The 24,833-nt window shown below is 40.9% G+C and overlaps 1 protein-coding gene across 1 annotated transcript; it reads right to left on the bottom strand.

Annotated features, from left to right (window-relative positions):
• Positions 1–1,463: 1,463 nt before the first annotated feature.
• LOC118782559 (transmembrane protein 255B) lies at positions 1,464–22,886 on the bottom strand. The gene is made up of 7 exons (XM_036535909.1): positions 22,781–22,886; positions 21,116–21,258; positions 10,734–10,823; positions 8,579–8,659; positions 8,363–8,448; positions 6,550–6,709; positions 1,464–1,779 (listed from the first exon to the last, which is right to left on the bottom strand). Exons 1-7 carry the CDS (start codon positions 22,845–22,847, stop codon positions 1,633–1,635), a joined length of 774 nt encoding a protein of 257 aa, XP_036391802.1. The 5' UTR covers positions 22,848–22,886; the 3' UTR covers positions 1,464–1,632.
• Positions 22,887–24,833: the final 1,947 nt, after the last annotated feature.

Here is a 24,833-nt window from a genome sequence, read left to right as displayed (position 1 = left end):
GAGTACAACAGCTATGCCTTCCAGTAACTGAACCTGAAACCCACTGGTTATAAGTCTACTTCCTTAACCATGTATATAATGTGTCTCTGCCAAAGTGTTTAGTGATCTGTGTTCCAAACATTTACTTAATGAAGGTAATCCATGGGCAAAATTATGACCTACAGAAACCAATAGCTAATTGCATAAACAGGTTTATTATGGGTTATTTCTACATGCACCACAACTTATTCTTCATGAAAACCTTTTAACAAAATGTAATATCCACATAAAATGCTGTCTGCATGGCTCCTGTAGTAGGGTCAGGCAGGGCCATACCTTTCTGTGCATTCTCTGCCTAACAAACATCTTACTGTGTTCTGTGTACGCGAGGCAGAAGTTGCCCACAAGTGCTGACCTAGGTCTGGATTCCCCAATTACAGGTCTAACTTTAAACATTACAAGCTAATCAGAAAACTGCTCCTACTTCAGCACTTATGGGTAATGTCTGCCAGAAGTGTTCCATGTTATCTCATACTGAAACGGATGATGTTCTGTGTGTGGATAGGCAGGACTGAGCGTTATTTAACAATCCTGCAATCCTCTAGGATCAGTGCAGACACAAGGTCTGTGAGACTATAAACTGGTGTACCTGTATTCATAATCTATTGTTAATTATTTGCATGTTTCATTTTAATTGAGAAAAATTTGAAGTAATGTAGAGAGACATAAGAAATGTTTGAAGTCATTCTCAAGACAAACTTTGTTTAATACTTTACTGGCAAATATAGTTTCAACTTTGGTATAAAAAAGTAAATGTTATCACAGCACTTTGATGTCTTATCCATTTGAAGAGTTGAACAGCATTTCAGATGCCATGTGTTAGAAAGCCGTATAAAACATACAAATTAATAATGACAATAACAATATCATTAGAACAAACATATTTACACGGCATATACATAGATTTACATTATATCTGTGATTTATTTCCCCCAAACCAAATACACTGATTCAGAGAAGTCAAGTTGGTGGAGTTCTAGCTGGCTAAATTTCCACAGGATATACAGAATGAATTTCTAATGGACGAGTGTCAAGGGTTAATTTGAGATCAGGATCTGAAGCTATGAACAAGTGGTGGGCGAGAGGCGTGTAATTAACCCCAAACTGGGCGGAGCTATTACCAGTGATCTACAACTGTAAATCAATCATAGTGTTTTGTTAATGGTGAGCAAAGTCTTTAGTTTGGTTCACACAAGACAGTAATGAACAGCTGGACTCATTAACTGTTCCCATTCTTCACATCCTTGTGTAAGTCCTCATCAACCAGCGCCAGAAGCCTAAAAGATGGCTGCCAAACCTGAACTGGGTACTGGGACTCTAACCTATATGTTGCTGGCTCAGTCCCCCTGGAGCAAAATTGATACAGCAAACTGGCAAGCTTGGACTATTGCTGTTAGTGTCATTATGATTGTGTGGGGCACGGTTTTATGCAGTACTAGCCCAGGTGTAGAGGTGGAACTCGATGAATATGAATATTAACCCTCGGCATTTAATTTCAAGTGGCAATATCTCCGGTAGGTCCCCAAGATCTGTTTCATAATTGAACTTTTTGAGGGGCAATCGCACACTCGTGGAGACCAAGCTGCGCGCTCCTCAGACCGAGAAGCCCTGCGTTTTATAGGGCAGCAGGTTGTAGAGTGGGGCAAATGGAGGAGGGTGGGGGTCCAACCGGGGGGTATCTGACATGCTGCTCTGGGAGACTTCTGTCCCCACTGTAGGCGTGAAGTACAGCGACGCACTCTGAAATAAACAGACAAAACAGCACAATAAACAGGACTCCAGTTCACTCAGGCTGGTCAGGACTGGTATGGAGCACGTTCTGAGGTGGGCCCCTTTGGCCACAGCCCGGTCAGCCGACTACGTCACTCCCTCATAAACATGTTTTAAAAGGTTTTTCCTTGAATGCCTTGTGGCATGAAATTTCCTGGAATCCCTATGATCACGGAGAGCAGAAGCTGATTTAAAACAGCATAATTGTTTTCAGAGAGATCCCGGTCTGCCTTGTTTTTTGGCACCTACAGTACATGCACTCAGAAGGGTATTCAGGCTGGTACCACTCTGCTCCTCTGGGACAATGTGCCAGGACTGGAAGCACATAGCTGCCTTTTAACACGAAGCAGATCAGATGAGGGTGGAGAAAAGGACCCAAAACAGTACCAGGTTTGCATTGGCATGCAGCTTGTGTTTTACAGGTTTAATGGATCCATTACTGCACACTTAAACACTCTGGTTTGTAGAATAAGCTTCATAAACAAGGCTCCACTCTGCATCCATCTGAAACCAATGTGTTTTCCTTACCTACATGAATATTATACATTTACAACAGCATGGATTAAGAATTTCTGATTTGTACAAATGATTATGTGTCTGCTCCTATTCCTCAGAGGAGACAGACCCAGAAATGTCCATGTCACATATTTATCATCCAGTTGTTTTTTTTATCCCTAATATTTCGGAGATGTGTTTTATTTGATACCTAGCCAAGGGAGTTTTTAATGCCCTGTTCCAAGAATAACACAACCCAGCACTATAATACTTGAGAGTGATAAGAGTGTGGAGAGAACTGTGAGTGAGAATCAGAAACTTTAGTTCACTTTGAAGTGCATTCAAAGAAGGGGTGGATTCAGGACAGGGCAGGAATCACAGGAGGCTCACAGGGTTTGATGGGGACACAGGCTATATTGGGAATAAAGTGAGAGTGAGATTTGGATTAGAAAAATAATACCCTGGATAATGATAGTGTTGGATTTGGAATGAAACTGGACTAGGAATAGGATTGGATCAAAAAAGGAGTGGATTGCAAAAATGGGCTGGGTTGACAATAGGATTTGCCGGTAAACAGGGTTGGATTGGGAAAGAGACTAGAATGGGAAAAAGTTAGATTAGGAATACAGTTGGTTTGGGAATAAGACTAAATCTGGAAAAGCATTTTTTTTCAGACAAGATTCTGTTATTGATTTGTGTAATCTGACACACGGTTCTGTATAGATAGAGAATATGAAATGTGACCTGAGCTTCTGTAAATCTGAAAACAGAGCTTTAACGAAGGAAAAGTCATACTCGCTCTGTCTGCATGATGGGTGATGTGTGAGTATGCCCCACACACTCATTGGTGCTCTGATAAATGTTGCTGTTTTTTTTCTGCAAATTAAAAACAGCATTCACAGCTGTCACGGGAGACGCAGTTGTGAGACGGACATGGAGCTCATTGGGATGAAGTGAAGCTGATGTTTGGAATGTCTTTGTCAGATCACAACCATTTCCCTCTCTGCACCACATCAGAGAAATATAGGAATGTTCCTTCTATTTTCTGTGTGTGCTCAACAAACAGACATAAAACTAGAACCCTCCCTTACACATCTCGCTTTCTGAACTATTGGTGATTGATTGACATCTAATCCATGTTGATCTTATTTCACAAACCTCTTGAGAAATCCACCAAAAAGATCGAAGATATTGGAAAGATTCTTTAGAGATTTGCAGACCTTTTGAAGATCCCCTCTCCCTCTTCTGGGTCTAGCAAAGTACAAAGCCACCACCACATAGTGGGTGCTCGCTTTGTCTAATGAACAAGTTAGTGGCATCTGGTGAATGAAATAGCCCATATCCAAGTCTTTATAGCTCATTACAGAAGACTGTGCCAACCTCTGTTCAACATTCTAACTCAATGAGGAACTTAGAGAGACTTTTAAGGAATTTTACCTATAACTGCAAAGTGAGATAATAGAACAGATCATGGACCAGAACTGTTTGGCCATATGTCATTGCTTCCAATACTATCACTCTGGGTGAACTGTTCTCAGCGGCATCTTCGGTAACTCATAATGTTTGTACACACTGCACTCTCTGATAGTCCATTTGTTAAGACAGTTGTAAAATCATGGATGTGCAGAGACTGACCGGGTAGAGGGAGTGTCCCACAGTGTCTGGCAGCAGCGGTGCGGTGGGGGACAGAATGCCTCCACTGTCCTTGGGACCCAGGCTGGGCAGCTGGCTGCCCATGTCAGGGCTGACTGTGCAGATTTTCTGGTAAACACAGACACATACTGCTGTAACACTCACAGGAGGACAAACGGACACCGTCAGGTTTAGCACTAATGTTGTGAAGAGGCAGGAGAAGGGTTGAGGACAGGGACACGCTCCAAAGGGAAGTGGAACAGCCTTGTCTAAAACCTAGATCAAACACTTTAATTTATTTTACTTGTTTATTCAACCATAAAGGTCAACTGGCAGCAGGTTTTCCATTTACAGGGACATTCCCCTGGATACAAGGAAAGAGCCAGGATTATAAAGCCGGTCAACTGACTGTGGCCACAATCTTCCACTGAACTTTGGAGCAGACACCAAACCGTGACCCTTAATAAAATGCTGTGGAATTTTTAAATGACCACTGGGAGTCAGGATATGAGGGTTAAGATCCCATATGAAAAACAGCACCAACCACAAAGTCAAAACTCACTCAATAGGCCTAATTTCTGTCAATGCGTTCAGTGAACTGCCTGCCACCCTAAATCCTCCAGTTAGGGAGGACGTTCTGTTCTAAAAGTATAACAGAAATGTGTTATCATATATTGTATATTAAACCTATTAAAGTCTATCTATGTTTGCCACAATAATGTCCCTGCACAAAAATATGGATTAAAGGGGGATGAGAAAGGTTTCTAGTTTCAACGATTTTGTAGCATTTAAGTAAACAAATTTCCTATTGTTTAACCAAGAACTCAATTCTCTTTCACAGTGACAACTTAGGAAAACAAGGTGTGTAGGGAGATGATCAAGTAGCCAACCACAGGGAGTCAGGACTTCAGTTTAACAAAGACACTCTAAAGAACACTGCCCCCATCACCATACTGGGGCATAAATTTTTAATTGGTCCTGAGAGAAGAGTGAAGCTGCTGACCTCTACTGACTCACCAAGTCCACCTTCAGTGGGAACCTGGTTTTCCCATAAGGTCTCCATACCAAGCTACTTACCAAGTCCACCCCCACCCACATAGCTTCAGCTGTCTGGCAAAAGATGGTATGGGTAATATGGCTGTTTTTTTTTTTTACTCCAATACGATGTACTGCTGCAGAGTCTTAAGCAAAGTACTTAACCTGAGCTGCGTCAGCAAACATCCTGCTGTATAAATGGATAATGGGTATAAATTAGTCATCCTGAGCAGACAAATCATATCACTGCCGTTTCCTTTCAAAGCAGCGCGGGCATAAACAGCTTGGTGGAAACAAGAGGCTGCAATTCAAAGAAGAGATCAAGGACTTGACGTTAATTTGTGTCTTACTGTGCTATGTTTCTGTGTCTTCAACTTGCCACAACAGAGACCTCCCCCTCAGAGCCCTAATGCAATTACAGCTTTGTTAACTAATTTCTGCTGGGACAGGAAACATATGACCAGAGATAGGATCTCTTCCCTCTGCAGTGACGCTCATTGTTGGGATGAAAACAAAGATTTGTTTTGCATTCTTGGTCTTTCTCATTTTCCCATGAAATGCCATTCCAGCACACTGGCCACCTGATTCAGTGTCATGCTTTAAGAATTTTTACACATATTCTGTTTTCCAGATTACTGAGATGGGTTCAATTAGGAATGCCACAGTCCTAGAGCCTTTGAACCAACAGCCATCAACTCCACAGTCCAGTACTCTAACCACTACATCACACACTGCTGGTCCCATCCCACATAATGTGGATGGAGCAGTCTAGAGCATAGCTCATAGTTCTAGGGGGTTTCATGGCTACAGACTGCTCAAAGAGGGAGTCCCCCCCTGCCCCCTGATTTTGATTAACACCCTGTTTTGCATTTATGATCCTTATTAAGTTCCACAAACACCTAAATGCAGCAAGGTAGCATAGGGGTAAGGAACAGGACTTATAACCAAAAGGTTGCCAGTTTGATTCCCTGTATTGTATTGTACCCTTTGGGCAAGGTACTTAACCCAGAGTTGCCTCAGTTAATATCCAGCTGTATAAATGGGTAACATGTAAAAAAAAATGTAACCTATGTTAATTGATCTGGGTAAGAGCATCTGCCAAATGCCAATAATGTAATGTAATGTAATGTAGATGCACTATCACCCTTAATCTGCTTTACCAATGCCATTAAGCTTGCCACTCTTATCACTCCCAGAACATCCCCTCTTCCCTCTGGAAAATCAGGGTAAATTATTATTATATTACGTACACTATCAGTAAACACTAACATATCACTAAGGCTACTGCAGTCAAATATGACTTTCATCTGATCAAGCACATAAAATGTTCCATTTTTCTACCAGACACAAAAGCAGGTTATGTAATTAGCTGGAGGTAAAATACATACTGGATTTTACAAGGTATTGCAATAAATTCCTTATCATTTACAGAAAAAGAACAGTAAATTCCATAACACTATATTTTTTACCAGCTGGCCTTCCAGCTTGCAAAAACAGTGAGAATTTGCTCAGAGTGAGAACACATGTTTGCAGTTGGACTGCTAACGGCTATCCCATGATGCAGTTGGGCTCTCTTACCATGTCCTTGATGCTGCCCAGCACGGCTGTGGTGAGGATGCCCAGGATGAAGGCAGCCAGGTTAAGCAGAGCTAGGACCCAGATAAGTGTGTACAGGTACAAGACCTCCTGGCAGCTCCGCACCCCCACAAACTCATAGTGGTTGTTCAGGTACCCCCCACTGGGACAGAGAGTAAAACAGAGTTCATTCACAGGGTTAGGCCCCGAGACAATGATCATAAAGGCAGGGTACTGACATTAAATAAAAAACCTCAGAGAAGACATGTATTATAGATACCGGTATGTATGTTGCAATGATTGTTCTAGAAAGGATTGTTGTAGAAAGGACTCGGATATATTAGCGTATGTTTATTCAAGTTGCAGCTGACATCCTTAGTCTTTTTTTTACACTCATCCTTGTTCTTAGGATCTGCTTGTAGGCTAAGTTTACACTGTGCGCCTTCTCATAATTTTACTTCATTGCATGAACCCCTGACCATTTTTAAAGAAATATGGGGGTTGCAGGTCAGGATCACTACATCCTGGGTGAGTGTGAACAGGTCAGTGATTATCTTTGTGAGCTCCTCACTATTTTAGTGCATTAATGAAGGCTTGGTAGCTGGAAATACATCTGCTTAATTCCATGAACTTGTCAAAAAAAAAAAACATTTATGAACTGATGAAAGTATATTTTGTTCATTTCTGGAGTGAGTGCATGCATGTGCTTTCACTTTACAGTGAAAGTCTCTTTTGTAGCTACAGAGACTGTGCCATTTCAGTCATCTCAAACTGGCTTCAAAAAACAGAACACTTGTGCGACTATGACTTTGACTTTTTTGCGTTTATGTGTGTATCTGTGATAGAGAAAGTAAGAAAGCAAACTTAATATGTTACACGTGTTGTTACATATGCTACATATGTTATTTACACACATATGGTACATACATCTCATAATCCCATCACATTTCTCTGGTTTACCTTTTGGTGTAGGTGGACAGTAGAACTGCATTAAAAGCAGAGTCTGGTATTCCTTTTTAAAAATGGGTGTTTTATATGGGGTTTGAGGGAAATTTAGGTCTGCAATCAAATAACATTATTTTAAACACATCTTTTCAAGTTGCAAAATTAATTGTGATAAAAATACTAAAAAATATTGATTCATTGGTAGTTCTTACTTAAAAAAACAGTATGTAAAGTTAGATCAAATTTACACAGAATAACTTTTCTTCTCTTGAAAGTTTCCATCACATACCTTTATAAACATGAGCAGGTAATAATAACTAATAATCATATTCTTATCCTCTCTTGTTACTCCAATTTGGCAAAAATGTATTGCCTGTCTAGATCACCTAGTGTATGTACCTCCCAGATCACAAGCCTCCACAATGATCAATAACCATGACAGATGCAACTACCCAAGGATCTCTAAACGTTGTACAGTTTAAGATTAGCATTACACTGATCACTATCATTTCTTATTTCTGCCACACGGGTTCATCAAAATGATATTTACAGATCAATCATAAATGTCTACTCAATTACCATAGCTAATGATCCATTAAATCTGCACATAGTCACCCCTGGCAACAGTCATAAAGCAGACTGCCTGTTTGTCAGCTGTCAACTGCCAGTGTCTGCAGTTCAAATATTTCATTCCAATTATGTCAACCAAGTGTTTGTGTACGTTGTGAGTGAGGGTGGGTGTGTGTGTGCGTGCGTGTGTGCGTGTGTGTGTGTGTGTGTGTGTGTGTGTGTGTGTGTGTGTGCGCGTGTGTGCGCACATGGGAAATGCCAGCAGGCCCCAGGCCAGCAGGTGTGAATGCTGTGGACTCACTTGGCGCAGTCATACAGGTCGCAGCAGTAGCAGGTTCCACTCCTCACCTTCATGTTGCAGGACTCCATCAGGCCCTGACACGGTACCTGCAAGAGGTAAAGCACAACCAAAGCTTAAAGCCTAACCCATAGCCAGTATTTTGTATATAAAAGCATTTGTGTTAATTTACACATTATGAGTCTGATTTGTCATGGACTCAGGGGTGATTAGGCTTACTGAAGCATAGTAGTTCTCATAGATGTAGCTGTTTCCACTGGTGTAAAACTGGCAACGCCCAGCTCTGAGAGGTCTCATGTCCTTTGGGGGAGGGAGAGAGAGTAATGGTAAGACAGGAGAAGAAGGAGACAGGGAGTGGGGGGTTAAGACAGACAGGGCATTCAGACTAAGGACAACAGAGTCTATCTCCACACACACACAAAAAAGTCATGCTGTATGCATTGCATCTGAAATTTGAACTTTCCCTTTCCTTAATGGGTGTGTGGAAAGGACCTCAGTCACAGTTTGGGGAGGACTGGGGGCATTGCCACATCAATACTCTTTATACACAAGCCACCTGATACAAATTCAAACTGGTGGCAGTCACCCCCCCCCCCCCCCCCCCCCAACACAACCAGCCTTAGACATCAGTATGCAAGCCAAAGAGGAAGGTGAACAGAGTTTCGGGGCTGACTGACATGTAACCGCTGGGCCCTGAATGGAAGTGTAGCTCAAAAATCACTCCAGACCGAAGGGAAATGAGCACAGAGGGAACAATTTTACAAGTTTCCAATAGCAAATTCAAAGATGAGCTCACCTCTTTTCACTTTGACTGCATGACAAAAAAATATACATTACATGTAATTTGTTTAATACTGTACCCAATATAAATTCAAGCAATGTATAATTTTAACCAGCTAGATAGCATCAGTACATAGTGTGAACATGTGTGTAATGATGGGATACTAAGATAGTGTTAATAAACTGATTGGAGCTTCCAAGTGTAACAGTAAAATTGTCTAGACCTTGAGCTTGCATAAACAAACAAGGAAGGTACTACTAGCAAGTAACAACAAACAACTTGCTAGCTAGCATATACAAATCATCAGTACATTCAAATACCTTTCCAAATAGATTTCAGAATTTTTCCAAACAGGATTTCACAGGAGTTGGCAGCAGTAAAATGAAATGGCTGAAGAATGATTTCTGAAAATATGCCGACAATAGTAAGCTCTGAGAAACTTGGAGCTTTTTGGAAGAACCTTTATCTAGGGGTCAAACCCTTGATGCTTTTCATCAAATCCATCTGGTAAAATGCATTTCAGACCATCTATTTAGGAGGGGTAGTGGCATCCTCTTTAAACTATAGCAGATTTGGTGCTGACTGAGTTTAGACTTCCAGCTGAGGATGAGATACTTAAGATTTTCCAGTTCAAATCAGTTCAATACCCTGAATGGGGCATTAGGGTCTGCCCTGTATCACACTCCTATAGCAGGGCCAGTACAGTTCATGAGTACATTCATAGATTGGGTGAAGGACAGGGTTTCATATACAGTAAGTTCTTGTCAGAAAGTTGTGCTCTGTTTTTGATCCACAGTCAGATCACAGTCCTTATTTTATGTTTTGTTTTTTTTGGGGTTTTTTTTGCCAAGACCTTGCTGTTTTTTTAATCCCTTCATTAAGCATTTGCTAAACTGTGAATTGTTCTCATAAAAGTCAAGTGAATTCCATATGCCCTTTTAGAGACTATTAGTAGTCATCTTTACTGCTGAATGATTTATACAGCTCCAGTATAGCTGGAGGACCTGGCCTCATTGGTCATCTTCTAAGGTACAATGCTGTTTCACTGTTTCCTCTGCACTCTCCTGGTGCTACTGATGGAGTGGTCCAGTTTATGCAGAGCAACTGTTAGCCCCCCCACAAATGAATGCATAAACACACACAAATACATACAGCACTCCTGACAGCGAGATACTGTTCCTCCTTTATAAATGGAAATCAAAGAGATTGAGACTATGAACCAATGTGGCAACCCTATGGGTGATCCCACCTGCTGCTTCTTGTGGCCACACCCACTCCTTTGCACCAGCTGAGTCCGTACAACAAACACTCTTCACACAGACCACATCAGAGGGATAGTTCCTCAACCAGACCATGCAAACAAACACACAGACACGTCTTCACACACACACAAACCCATGCACACATGCAAACACACACAATGTACATGCAGACACATGAACCCAGATACAGTAAGCCACCTGGTTAATAAAACTGAGAAGTCATTAATCTTCTTAAAGAGGTCTTTCCAATAGCACTGGGAGAGAAAGCACTATACCCTCCAGCAGCAAGTGTAGGAAGGGAGGGTGAAAGTGGACCTCTAGAGATACTCACAATATTGAGCAAGATAAAGACGCCATCCACCACCACACAGAAGAAGGAAGCCATGATCCCGAAGCTGAGGAACACGATGGAAGCGACCAGCTGGAAAACAGTAAGGCCACATTAATCCTTCTGAGTCATAAACTTTACCTGCCTCTTTGAGACTTCATTGGGAGGTGCACAGGCCACTTTGCTACCATACCATTCCCCTCCCTGTGAACACAATGTTCACTGCTAAGGTCATGCCATTTGTTGGTGTCATTTCCACAAAATCAGGGCATAGCTGAACTACTCGTTATCTTTAGCAAATACCAGTGGGATCTTGTAAAATCCGAGATGACATGGAACTCTACGCCTTCTGAGTCCGCGGACTCCCAGGAGCCCCTGCCTCCTGTAATCAACCCCGACCTTACATTTCATCTGAGAACTAAAATTCATCTGGCTTTGAAATTAGCAATAAATCAAGAGGAAATTGCTGAAGAATTTAGTAAAAAGTCACCAAGTGTTTGTTTAGCGAGTGATATGATATCCAGGGGAGATGCTTTCTCAGTCACTAATGCAGTGCGTGCCAAGAGAAGCAGAAAGAAGGGGGAAGAGGGAGGGAGAGAGCTGAGGGACAGAGGAGAGAGAAGAGAGAAAGAAAGAGAAGAGAGAATGAAGGAATGGAAGAAGAGAGTAAGAGGAAGGAGAGGGAGGGGGAAAGGTAAGGGAGGCATATACAAGAAGGGGAGAGAGAGGAAGGATGCATTTTGAGAGAAAAGACAGATTTGAAAGAAGTTTGTGCCAACATGAAAGGCTACAGTTGGTTTCTTATTTAGGGAAAAATTGTTTAATTCACCAGGCACTAACATCCAAATGAAACACTCCTCTAGGTGTAACTGAGAATTATGTTTAAATGAGATCATAAAAATCAAATAACATTGGTATAGTGAGGCTAGCCATACTGTATGAGGACTGTGTTCTTGACAAGTTAAAATATAAAAATACACTAAATGTCAGCATATGAAGATCAGAGAAGCGAAATACCTTTATGGTTCATTTAAACTTTAGATTGGTTCTGCTCAACAATGCTTGCCTTTTTCTCTCTACAGGTACAACGTTATTGCTGCAGGAGCTAGTCAGTCATTCAGTGAGTGAGGGACACAATGATTTCAAGGGCTGCTTCCTCCTTATGCAGACAAAAACATAGCTCTGTCACTGTCAAAATGATTTTTGAGGTGGTCCTCTCAACGATATATCCAGAGATCCAGTTACAACAGAGCCTAAAAAGCCCTCAACCAGTGCATTAGTAAATCACAGTTGCTATAAGTTTTTTTTGTATGTTTGCCTAAATGTTCATATTCATGTACCTGGGCATTTACACTTAAACTTTCTCATCTTGAGAAAGGTGAAGGGGTGGCATGTAATTATGAGTTCTGCAACACTACATGTAGCCCATCAGGAGTGGTGGAAGTGCCCGGATTCCTTTTCACCACGAGGAAGGCATTTCAGCAGAGAAAAGCCTGGGAAGGGGGCAGTTAGCAGGTCTGGAGAACCAGGCAGTCTGCGTTGGATTAGGCTCAATCTGGAACATATAACAGTAAGCATGAGAGGGCCCTGCGGCTGCCCAACCCCCTAATTCCAGCATGAAGCACCGCTCCCATCCCAAACCCACATAGCCAACTTACATGTAAAGTTTTCTCACTGTTCTATAAAGGAAACAAGATCAAACTACACTATTTCTCTGTCACGCACATTTGTATCTTCCCAGTCATACCGTGATCCCTGTCAAACTTGAGTGTGGAGTCTTTTTTTAGGGCAAGAACTATTTTACCTCGTGTAACCCCCAGTTCCCCATTGCTTTGAGCGTGGGCTACTGCTGCTCTGACCCATCTGCAGCCTGTCTGGCGGAGTGGTCCCCCTGGGGGTCAGTCCGCTGGCCTAGTCTGTGGGTCGGGGGGCCCAACTTCATGTTTACGCCTCCATGCTCTGATACACATAATTAGCACTCACTCAGATGTTTCTGAAAGGGATTTTAAACACTACAGTAAACTTCACAGTTATTAATGGTTTATTTAAGTAGTGACTCAGGAGAACAAGTACTGTAAAGGTCAGGCTATAAAACCACCCACCCATTCGATACACAAATACACACTTACAGTCTCCAACCCATACACACACTTCAAGGGTTTTGCAATACTCCATTCTCTGTAACAAAATCTCTGGCAGTTAGTAAAGCCAGTTTGTGTCACTAACTGAGGGAGGGCTGTATGCTTACAAGACCCCGCTCAAAATGAACAGCATAAAACATCAACTTATTCGTGTTATTCAGTATCGCTCTATTGTGGGTCTACCATTTTCTGTCACCAGTAACATTATGATTTGCCAGCAGTGAAAAATGTTTGCACTCTAAATAGTAAACATCTCAGTTTAACGTTCACCCCAAACAACAGAAAGCAAGATTTAACTCAGCTGACCAGCCTCTACATCACTGCTCCATTGCACTACCATCACTACACTACAGTGAGACCCCTGTTTCCAATGAACAGTCTATTTAAGAAAAAGCTCAATACCATCTGCTACAAATGTCTTAAATCAGTCATTTGCATGCTATTTGTAAGTACAATACCGTGGAACAAATGTCCCGCTGCTCTTAATTGTATTTTTTTTTTAACATTTGGTCCTGTCTTTAATGAGGAGTGGAAACAATGTCATCATTTGAGAACTATAAAAAGAAATCTGCAACCTGAAAGCACAACAACACAAAAAGCACTCTATAAAAGGATTTCAGTGTGTCACACAGTCAGTTTGGCAATGTCCTTTCTATCAGGAATGAAACAGATGGAGAATGCCTTTTGGTACAGGCAGAATCTAGCTGGGTTATAGTTCAGCTAGATCATATAGGCATGTGTCAATGCGTCAGGTCCTGTTGTTGTCAAATGATATCTCTTCATTCTCTGTTGGTGGTAATCCACACAGGAGTAGTGAATTCTGGGCTCATCCCTTGTCATGTTTGCAAGTCACTGCCTCTAGAACTCTCTGTCTGTAACTCAGTGCCAACACCACTCAAGTCAAGTTTCTTAATCTTGTACAGCTGCGAGACATTAAGCTCTTTTCAGTCGTTAAACATGTCTAAAGCAATTTTAATCAGCTGTTAACTTTTCTAAGCTTTCATGCATTCTGTCTCTTTTGAGTTCTTTAGAACCGTGTTTCTTACAATTCTTAAACAAAGTCTATGAGGTCCATTTTGAAGATACTGACAACTCATTTGACTTTATAATCACCTGCCACTCTGACTAAAGGCGACCATTATCAAACGATCAGTAAACTCAGTCATCAGTGGGACAAACCCTAATTAGTGACCACATTTAACTAGTCATTAGGTAGTGGAGTCACAGCACTGGCTGTCTGAGATTGATGTGTTTACCTCACTCCTTCTCTGACTTGTGATTGTGACAGCTTGCTGTTTTCTTTGACTAGTGACTGCACCAGCTTACTGGGATTTTTTTTTCCAGACAGACATTGTGAAATGTATTAAACAATACAAGGCACTTCATCATGTTAAAAGTTTCAATCCTACCATCACAGAAATGACAGTGAATTTCCCACCCTCCCTTCTTTCCCAGTCTGTCTGTTCAGGGATCATGCAGTCTGGACTTAGCTCATGACATCACATCCGCACATGTTGCAAAATGCTTTCGCATGCAGAGGCATCCCGCTGTGCTGGAGATAGCCCTGTCTCGCTGTGTCTCCAACATTTTGGATATAATTCATGAGCTGTTTTCTTGTATTGTTAGAAAATAAAACTTTTAGTTATACAGTTCCACATTATATTTTCTTTCTGGATTGTTCTGGCCTGGGCAATGTGACCTTATGGCACAAAGTGCACTTTAATACTAACCCCATTGTCCCTAACCTCTGACTCCAAGCTGCTGCCCCACTAAGCTGATGTTTAAAAATACACAATAGTCAAAATTAAACCTCAACCTAAACATGACCTCCAGCAAGGCAATTTACAACATATCATCCACCTCTTTGAAAGTATTGAAATGACACAGGGGGCTGTAAGACACCCTTTCGGTACCTTCCAACACTGAGGCATAACTTCAGAGCTCCTAGTCTTTGTCAACAGCTCACATCCAATTAACTGGCAGTATTGCATCACTGACATGCACCACCTTCAGTGAAGTCAGGCACAGTATAATGTAGCACCTTCAGTGTAACTGGGGAGTTGTCACAGAACCTCTTCAATGAGTGCATTACAGAGAAGCAATGCAATAGTAAAACATATAAAATCAGTTGCAAAGAAAAAGAAGAAGAAGAGCACTTATACAATCATAGTGCCACCTTAACCTGCAGGTGATGACATAACTACAGGTCAAATGACCCACCACAGTGGCTCCAGTGGCTGTTGGAGTCTACAAGCCAGTGGTGATCCTTAGAGTCAGTGTGTTCACCTTTGCTTTGTTGGTTTGGGAGGTCTGCCTTGTTATGGTTAAAAGCCAAGTTTCTTAACCAGTACAACATGCCCTAGTTATTAATAAACAGATACCTTTAAGCTGCACTAGTCTGTAAAAACAGTCTGTATATGTTACAAAAACACTCACAAAAACATTGTAATAAGTGAAAAATGTCCCTGTGTCCACAAAAGACAACCAAAACTAAACTTTAAGACCCACTCTGCCTTGCCATGGATGCAACAGATGCAAACTATCAGTTATTAACACCAGAAGTGTATGTCAGGCAGCCACACCCCATCATGGGTTTCCACAAAGCAATGTCATCCAACAGAAGCAATTAAATTAGCCATGAAAGGTTGTTTCTGCTGCCCAAGAACACAGAACAAGGAGAAAATATTATCAAATTTTATTGCTGAAGAAACTTCTACCAGCAGTTAATGTGCCCTTAAAATATGTGTGAAAGACTATTGGGAAAGAGTACTATTGTGGTCAGAATATCATAACATCCATTGATATAACATTACACAAGTGCAATTGAGTGTTATCTGGAATATTATTCTAACAGTTTTCATTAACATATATTGTTCAATTTGTGAATTAATTACCACCAGTCTTCCTGGATGGCCTTCAGAACTTAAAGCAGTGTCAAAGGTGGTAGGAGCTACATGGAGAGAACTTGTCAGGCACCTCTGAACCAGCCAATTCTCTCTTTTTTTTCATTACTCCACCATTAAACATTATACACATATCAATATTATTAATGTACTGTACACATCATCCATATCAATGTCATTTCCATATTATATTCACGATCATACATACTGTATGCAGACAAACTGTATTTGCATGAAAAGCTATCAAATACCAGCAGTATATCGCACTGCTCTCTGCATTCTTGGATCCTCGACAAAAGCATATTTCCAAAAAACACAAATTTGCACCCTTAACCCCTGTCCCGTGCTGGCACAGGTATGCAGGGTGAACACTGGGAGATGAGAGATAAGCAAGTGTGCTGCTGTTTGCATTGGCAGCCTGGAGACTGGAAGACAGATGTAAATTCAATTCCAGCTCATATTGCACAGCTGGTAACACACAGCTCATAATGTACAACTCGTAAAGCATAAGTCAAAATGCTCAGCTGGCATAGCACAGCTCAAAATGCACAGCTCGTAATGCACAGTTATTATGGCACAGCCTGCAACACAGAGATCATGAGGCACAGGCAATGCACCGCTCAACCCACATCCACAGAGTTTATGTGAACCCAGCTCTATCGAGTAAAGTTAATTCCTTCATTTATAGCTTTCTGACTGGAACCAATCTAGGCTTCACTGTGGAGACAAATCAGTTGTGTGAAGCCCTACTTGAACATCAGTTCAGCGCACGCCACAGCCACGCAGGTAAAGATTACAATAACCCCAACATACTGAGCCACTGCCCCGCCTCAGGGTAGGCCCCAGGGCTTCTCAGGACAGCTCTCCCAGCCCAGGACACAGGTCCGGATTCATCCCATCAGCCTGGACTCAGCACTGAGAGAAGAAGAAGCCTCACGTACCAGCTGCTTGCGGTTTTCCTCAAGGCAGAGTCCAAGCACGCCCAGGAATGATCCAAACGCCAACTGCAGAGGGAAAACAGGACACGGTTATACGCAGGATGCTTGACACACCATGACAGTCCTGCTGTAAAACGAACACAGATGCATTGCGTTTCCCTTCCCAAAATCTTGTTTTGTTTCAATGCAATCAGGGTGAAGCAAAAATAATGCTTGATGATTAATTTCATCTGAATGGTTTTAATGTTTTACAGGGGGGAAAAAAATCTACAGATGTCAAAGCAACTTCCCAGATCATCATAGGAAACAAAGCCAGTGTTGAGATATTAACGTTAAATCATTTATATATTTAATACGTGGCTCACTTTTTATTTACACTTTTCCCATTGCATAAGCTCTGGTGCTTGGCTTGGGGGAATGAGTGAACTTCACAAGAAGATCATTCTTTTTTTTAGACAAAATCGAATTTGACACTCTTTACCTGAGCAAGGCTTTTGAGGGGAGTCAGCCAGCTCTGAGAGCAAACTGAGGTCACCAACCCACCCAATCATTGCTGTATTTGCTGAGGTTTCAGACCTAATCACCATGCTGTGTTTGTTGAGGTCTCCTACCCAATCACAGTGGTACATTCTGCTGAGATCTCACACCCTGTGTCAGTGTCGCAATTCCAATAATGGTAATAAGGGACAGGCTGAGCTGCAAACACATATTTTACTGGATACTCAAACCAGCTCCACATGAGAGAGACAAATCACTCCTCCGATCGCCCTTTGCAGTGGTCAAAGAAGCTTGCATACCACTCCTATAAAACTATAACGCGATTAAATCCACTATCCACCCTGTCCCACAGTAGAAAATATCATCTTTATTCACACCAATCTCCCTATGTTCATTTCTCTCAAAAAATTTGGAATGCAGGGCTGTTATTTCTAAAGTGGGACAATGTAGCAGACGATGTAGCAGTTCAAAAGTTAACAGTTCAGATTATTTAAACAGCTTACATAAAAATTGTGCTTAAATGACGCTGTTATAATGACACTGTGGTTTTGCCCGTCAGGTGACATTAATAGAAAAACCAAAGTTCACTTTCATGGCATTTAATGACTGAATAATTATGGCTCTCTTGAAAATAAAGAGAGCCTGCATTTATGCATCCATGTGATTTAGAGGAATGCGGTTTGGATGAAGAAATACTAACAAACCACATTTTTCATCACTTCTTGAAAGTTGGATTGTCGGGCTTTGTGTGCCTGTGATTCTGTGCTATTTTTGAATCAGGAATGGCTGTGTTAACTGAGGGAGGATTGTAATGGAAAAGACATTGGTAAAAGAAAGTTATACTAGCAGACATGTTGGTAATGATTTAATGTTTTCAGTTTGGTCATCAAGCCTGCCAGTTAAAGGTAATTAAGGCAAATGTGATTTATGGCCTTGCTGGGAACCAAAGAATTCATCAGAGTTCTTTAAAAGACTACTAAGTGCAGTGTTGTCAACAAATTTCATTGGTGTTTACCAGATGAGAACCCAGCAGATACTATTTGTTTATCTGGCACCTATTTGCCAGTTCCTCCCTGTTGTGAGCTATTTGTTCAAAATGTTAGATTAAGATTTGTTTAAGATTTGTTTTGGCTGAATAATATGGCATTTTATTCAATCTAAAATCATATGTGCTTAGTTGCTGAGTTGTTGCTTATGCCTGAGTTCAATGTACAAGTAAGGTATAGGGATTGATGCAATCCATGAATATAATGTAATGCATTAGAGACAAAACACAGGGGGCAGTATAATTCTGCTGTGGGGGCACAAGCTTGGTGGCTGAAAATGGTGAGTAGTATATACTTCTGCATTTTATGACAGTACTCACTGAGGTAATGTTTCCCACTGTAGCGCTGCATTACAAATATGGCACAGATTACACAATATGGATCCATATGGCTACATGTCAAACCCGATGAATGCACTTTCTTTAGTCACTCTGAGTGACTGCCAAATGAATACATGTAAATTAGCTGTTTGACAACACAACCTTATTAATGTTCTTTGTTTTTTTTTTTTATCTTCTCTGTGTTCGTAGACTTCTTTGTTTCGTATAACGTCATAGAAAATCATCTCATTTCAAAGTGAGTGAAAGACATGTTAAAGTCATTAGCCAATGCCTTCGCTTCCCTGGACTCCATTGCTGGGACTCCATTGCTGAGCCTTTGCTGTGTTGTTGTACCTGTTTTTTTTTTTGTTTTTTTTTAAATAATGAACAACCTTGCCATCCATAAGCAGCTGATTTCTTCTTTATGTGTTTTTTAATTGTGTCCGATGTAGCAGTGCAGTACCTTTGTGCCCTAACATTGTTACCTGTCTCCCCTGTTTGTATTAAGTCAGCCACACCAACCACTGGCACAACTAGTCCATTACCAAACTGATCCTTTTACTTTGGTCATTTGTTAGTTTCCCTAAATTATCTTAGGTGCCACCTGGTGAGACTGAGTTCAGTTTTGTGTTGAACTGAAAAATGTCACCTGCAGCTTTTTGGATTGACATGTAACTACAATAAAATATCAGAGGAAACTCAAACTGAAGGCAAATGGCACAGGTGACCACTAGTTCAGTGTCCAGGTGCATTAACTGTCTTTTAGTGTGGTTGATAAACACCACCATTCATTTACTATCAAGCAAATCCCACCACATTCCAGTAGTAAACTGCATTAGATCCTACTTTGCCAAAACAATCTGATCAGAACATCTTCCTCTCCAAAATTCACTCTAGTTCTTCTCCATTAAAGCTACTGCTCTCATACGTGCCCCACTCCTCCCTGAACAATCACACATATGTGTGTAGTTATGCCAATTTTCCTTTCAGGGAATTATATATTTGACATAATAATGATGGTAAGAGGAATTTGTTGTTTTCCTTTTATAGGTGTTTGCCTGACATTGGCTCATTTGCCTCTTTTTGTGTTTTGTTTGAGCTGAACGGACACCCCTCCCTGAGAACCAGGACTGAGAACAGCCCTGCAGGACCTCACAGCATGGGCATCGCCCTGTCTGTGCTTCTCTTGCACGCTGCAGCCAAGGGGAGCTTAAAGTCAGTAAGATAAGCACAAAACAACACACCACCATCTCAGTTCTTGCTTATATTCACGCTGAAGGCACCATCTGGCAAAAAAAGAAAAGCCTCAAAAACAAATTCAAGATACACAAAAGGAAAAGAACAGGTGGAGGTGCATAAATAACATCACCTAACACCTAACACCAAACCCTCCTCCTCACAGCACTCCCACTGCCAAACACCAAACCCCCCCCTCACAGCACTCCCACTGCCCAACACCAAACCCTCCTCCTCACAGCACTCCCACTGCCCAACACCAAGCCCTCCTCCTCACAGCACTCCCACCTCCTAATACCAAACCCTCCCCCTCACAGCACTCCCACCGCCAAACACCAAACCCTCCTCCTCACAGCACTCCCACCTCCTAATACCAAACCCTCCCCCTCACAGCACTCCCACTGCCAAACACCAAACCCCCCCCTCACAGCACTCCCACCACCTAACACCAAACCCTCCTCCACCTCCTTCTCCTGTTACTTTACACCACCCTAACACCACCTGCTTCTTGCCATTGCCCTAACTACAAACTGTACCCCTGTGTCCTAGCACCAGGTTTAGATACAGTTGGCATGACATAGAATAGGACAAAACACCCAGGACATGCTTGCCAACTGGGGAAAACAAAGCAAGGTTCTGACTGAAATCCATTTAAAATGTCTCATTTTCATCTACAACTTACTGCAAGCTTTTTCCCATTAATATCCATTTTTAGCACTGTTTTGTTCTGTGCATGCTGCCAAATCAATGGGTGTGGTAAAAAATTGGTCACAAAAGTAACCATATATGAAATGCAATCATCTTTTAAAATATTTGATATTAACCTAACGTGTTAATCTTTCCTGAGGTTTGGTAGTTTCATTTTTTCCATAAAGTAAAATCTGTCAAATAAACTCTACTGCCCTCCTCAGTTGAGTAAATCTGCTTCTAATTATATGTAATATCTTCAATGATTTTTCAGTTATTTAATTCTCCAGGAGAACAATGAAGTCTTCATTAATTTCCTTCATGAGTCTGGTTTTGAGTCACTTTGTTAGCAGGCTTCATTTTACTATATGATTTGTAACGTATGTGCATACACAGACATGGAGAAACCATCCTGTTGATCCACGGATGTTCAATTGGTTGTCTAGTCTATGTAGTGATATAGCTTTCATTGACATTTACTGATTTTAAAACCAATGTTGATATTATTAACGTACAAATATATTCTTGTGGTGTTGATTACACAGACTGCATTGATGTTTCAATAGTGCATGCAGGTGTTGATTGTGCTTATGGTGCTATGTGGAAAATGACTCACAATGACCCCCGAGGTGTAGCCAGTGACACTCAGGCTCTCTGTGCGGGTGGTGGTGTAGATTCCCAGAGCGACGGTCAGAAGGGCCATACACAGCATGCCCACCACCAGCCACAGCGCTCTCTTCTTCCTCTTCTTCATCAAGTCTGAACACAAGAAGTACGCAGAGTGGGGCTCAGAAAGATTAAGGGGAACAATGGGCTAAAGTATACTGCACTGCTCTTTCTAAAGAAATGTTAGGTTTCCATTTGGTTGAAATAGCAACCACATGTCTGAGAGCCTCTCCATACGATAGATCTGCTCCAATTTAACTATGCTGGATGGTTCAACTTTGTATGCGCATACTCAAGCCGGAATACAACAGAGGGTGGAAGCCATCCCTGTGAACATATGGTCCGTTTTCCAGTGAAAATGCTTTTACTGGAGCAGACCCAAGCTAAAAATTAAAAAGAAAGAAAATGTATCGCTAATTTGTTTTTAAATTTAATCTGGTAAAAGTCAAATCCATAAATTAATTTTAGAACATCTCCATCCTTTTGTTCACATGAAAGACACTGTTGCATATTTTAACAACTGATTTTCAGAAAATATTACAAATAAATATACATTTTTATTTTCTTTTTATTTGACCCACAAAATTGGTATACTAGGTAAAACAACTCAGGTATTCTGACAGCAACAACATATTTCAGTTTTTAAAACAACAGAAATATTTGTAATAAGAGCAAATCATCATTTAGAAGTGGCTTTGATCCAATGATATCACAGGTCTCTACAACAACCGCGTCGAGGGTTAACTCAGTTCACACACCACCAAGGTGTAGCCACCATATGTGAGATACAGAGCCCATTTCACACTAAAATACTCTACAAACAGTACAGTACTTGCAGTGGACTCAAAACATTTTTGAAGTTTAAGGTAATAATCAGATTCGATAAAGTTGGATAAACACCGTTTTCCTGTTTTATGATTTTCTGTTAAGGCTGTAAATGAGTAATAGCACAACCTATATTAATAATGTTCACAGTCTCCGATGTACCAGTCTTGTTGGGGGGGAAATCAATTTCAGAACCTCCAAATCCTCAGGATAGTTATTACTCATATAATATCAGTATGATAGCATGCATATCTCTTTTTGTTAAAATGTCCCTTTCCCCGCGCCACTACACTTTCATTTGTTGGTTTGGAATTAGGCTACACTGCCCCTATAACATAATACCAAATATGGCGAAAATACTCAGATAAATCAACCATCAGGTGCTATGGCAGACAATGTCTAACACCCCGCTGTGGTAGGTCTGCTTTTATGATGAACGAATACATTCAGAATATCATACATGATCTGCATGCAAGAAAATCCCAAGTAAACTGCTGTTTTCAATTTCATCTGATCATCTGATACAAAATAAGACATAAACTGACACGTTCATTAAATAGTTTAAAATAATTGGATGCTGGAACTTAAAAAAAAAAACAATTTACACTAAAACTCGATATGTAAGCAATCGACTGTATGAATATATACCATATACATATCTGCGGTCAGCCAATAAATAGATAAAAGTGATAATAATGATATTTTAAATGCTTGGTTGTAACGTTCATCTAGATTATAATCTCTATATCGTGTGTATTTTTCAGTCAGATATATTTACGGCGAAACCTACCTGCTGGGCTGGGCGTGGGAGTGGGTTTATCCAGTTCCGTGGCCTCACGCTTGCTCCCAGGTGTCATATTTTCTGAAAGTTCCTTGCGACGCTGTGTATCAGTATCCAAGCGTTACTTCCCACAGTATGTGCAGGTTTGTGCGGCACTCCTCATGGACTAGACGCGCACGGGACTCTGACGGGTTTTATAGGAGAGGGGGCTGTTGGCAGCGCTCGGGCTTTCAGCAGCTTTAAAGGCAATGATGTCTTTTTTGCATCATCCACTTTTAACCTGTAATGACCAAGGTTCATTTATTCATTCTGTACATTTACGACAGAATCGAAAACACAATATTCTTTCATGTCGTAAATAGTTTAATATCGATATTTACAGCTTACTCACAATTTCCATAGGACTTTTTTGTTTCTAGCTCTAGTCCTAAACAACAGAAGCTTGCATTTTGTTGTTCTCGAGAGAGTGGAAGAGTTCCATACATTTTTTACCAGATGGCAAGTGTTTAGTGTGGAAATGGGAAAAAAAAGCTTTCATGGGATAAGGTATCGATTTAAAGCAGGGATATTGATTTAAATATAACTGGCACATCAGCGCTATATATCATATTGCTCAAAAAATATTACACTGCAATAGTAATAACTAAAACACAATCGTCTGCCACATTTTTCAGGCGTTTCTGCATAAAGAAAATAAATACATCACATATTAAAAGGAAATAAAAACATTCATGATCAGTCAAGAACACGTAGTTCTGATAATAATGTTCAGGAAATGTAGCTATAACCATTTATTAATCTTGGCTTAAATCCTTGATTGGTTTCCAGACCATTTATGGAGAACATAAAATATTAATATTAATATTATTCTGACTTAACACAGCTTGCATTTTACACATCAGTTCAATTAATATGATCCAGGTTATCTTTGTGTTTAATTGTGTTGTCCAGCTTTGCATTTGAACTCATAACGTTTTGAATTGGGAAACAGCTGCAACACTAAAATCAGCAGATATTAAAAATACATATCTTTTTCCTAATCCTATGTGATTTGGCATACAACACCATAAAACATTCCACTTCGAGGATGATTCAAGACAAATATGGCAAGTACTGTTAAGTGCATTAAAGATATTTATATCATATAATAACAAATAAAATGCATGGACAGTTACAGACACAGGAATGTTTTGTCTTAATAAACACCAAATTAAATTTGTTTCCATGGCTCATTGTGTCAGGATTGTTTTAATAGTAGGTTGATCAACATTTCATTAATTTTACCTACTGCTTTCCAGCTAGCTCCCTCATGTGGATCAGGTCATAGGTTCAGATCTCAGGTAGGTCACTGCTGTTTAACCCTTGATCATGGAATCTGAGTCACCCCTGTAAAATCGCAGCTGTGCTCATGAGTAATGTCCTCAGATATGACAAATGTAACCAGCCCAGAACAAACGCATCTGTCAGGCAAATGTGGAAACATTTAAGATTTATACGAAAGCCTGGAGTGAAACAGTGCAAACTTCTGCAACCCTCCATCCATGGACAGAAGGATAACCTCAGCCTTGCAGAATGGATCCAGTTGGTTTCAGAAACAGGTGTGAGCTAAGTCCCGTGAAGTGTTTCTGAATTTTCTAACCTATGACACAGTTGATACAAAAGTAGAAACTTCTGGAGGCTGAACTCAAACATCAAATTATGTTTCAAGTGAAAGAGGAACATGCACCACCAAGGTCGGTGGATAAAAATGAAAGGAAGATAAACAAGGTGTAGAGGTGAATTTACTTGTATGTATGTATGCTGTGGGGCTGGGGGGGGGGGTTCCCCATCAGACCTTGAGCAAAGGATCAGTATGGATTGAGAATCCCCCAAATCACACCCACACACACACACTCAATTTGTACCCCTGTATTGACCTCTTGATCCTGGGTAGCCCCTTGCTGCATTATCACTCCTCATTTGGGGCCCCTTCTCCTGGGAGAACCGCACCAGCCCTCATCTGGAATCTCTCAAACACAGGGATCGTCTGCTCTGACAGGTCACTCCTCCACCCCCACCCCAA

This window comes from Megalops cyprinoides, chromosome 9 (genome assembly GCF_013368585.1).
Source record: "Megalops cyprinoides isolate fMegCyp1 chromosome 9, fMegCyp1.pri, whole genome shotgun sequence".
Classification (NCBI taxonomy): domain Eukaryota; kingdom Metazoa; phylum Chordata; class Actinopteri; order Elopiformes; family Megalopidae; genus Megalops; species Megalops cyprinoides.
The sequence above is the reverse complement of the archived record's forward strand: the minus strand, read 5'-3'. Positions and strand labels throughout refer to the sequence as shown.

Coding starts and splice junctions, on each gene's coding strand:
- LOC118782559 (XM_036535909.1), bottom strand. CDS start 22,847: ATGACACCTGGGAGCAAGCGTGAGGCCACGGAACTGGATAAACCCACT. Junction 21,259..22,780: donor TCCCACGCCCAGCCCAGCAG/GTAGGTTTCGCC, acceptor TCTTGTGTTCAG/ACTTGATGAAGAAGAGGAAG. Junction 6,710..8,362: donor GACCTGTATGACTGCGCCAA/GTGAGTCCACAG, acceptor TCTCTGTCCCAG/TGGGGGGTACCTGAACAACC.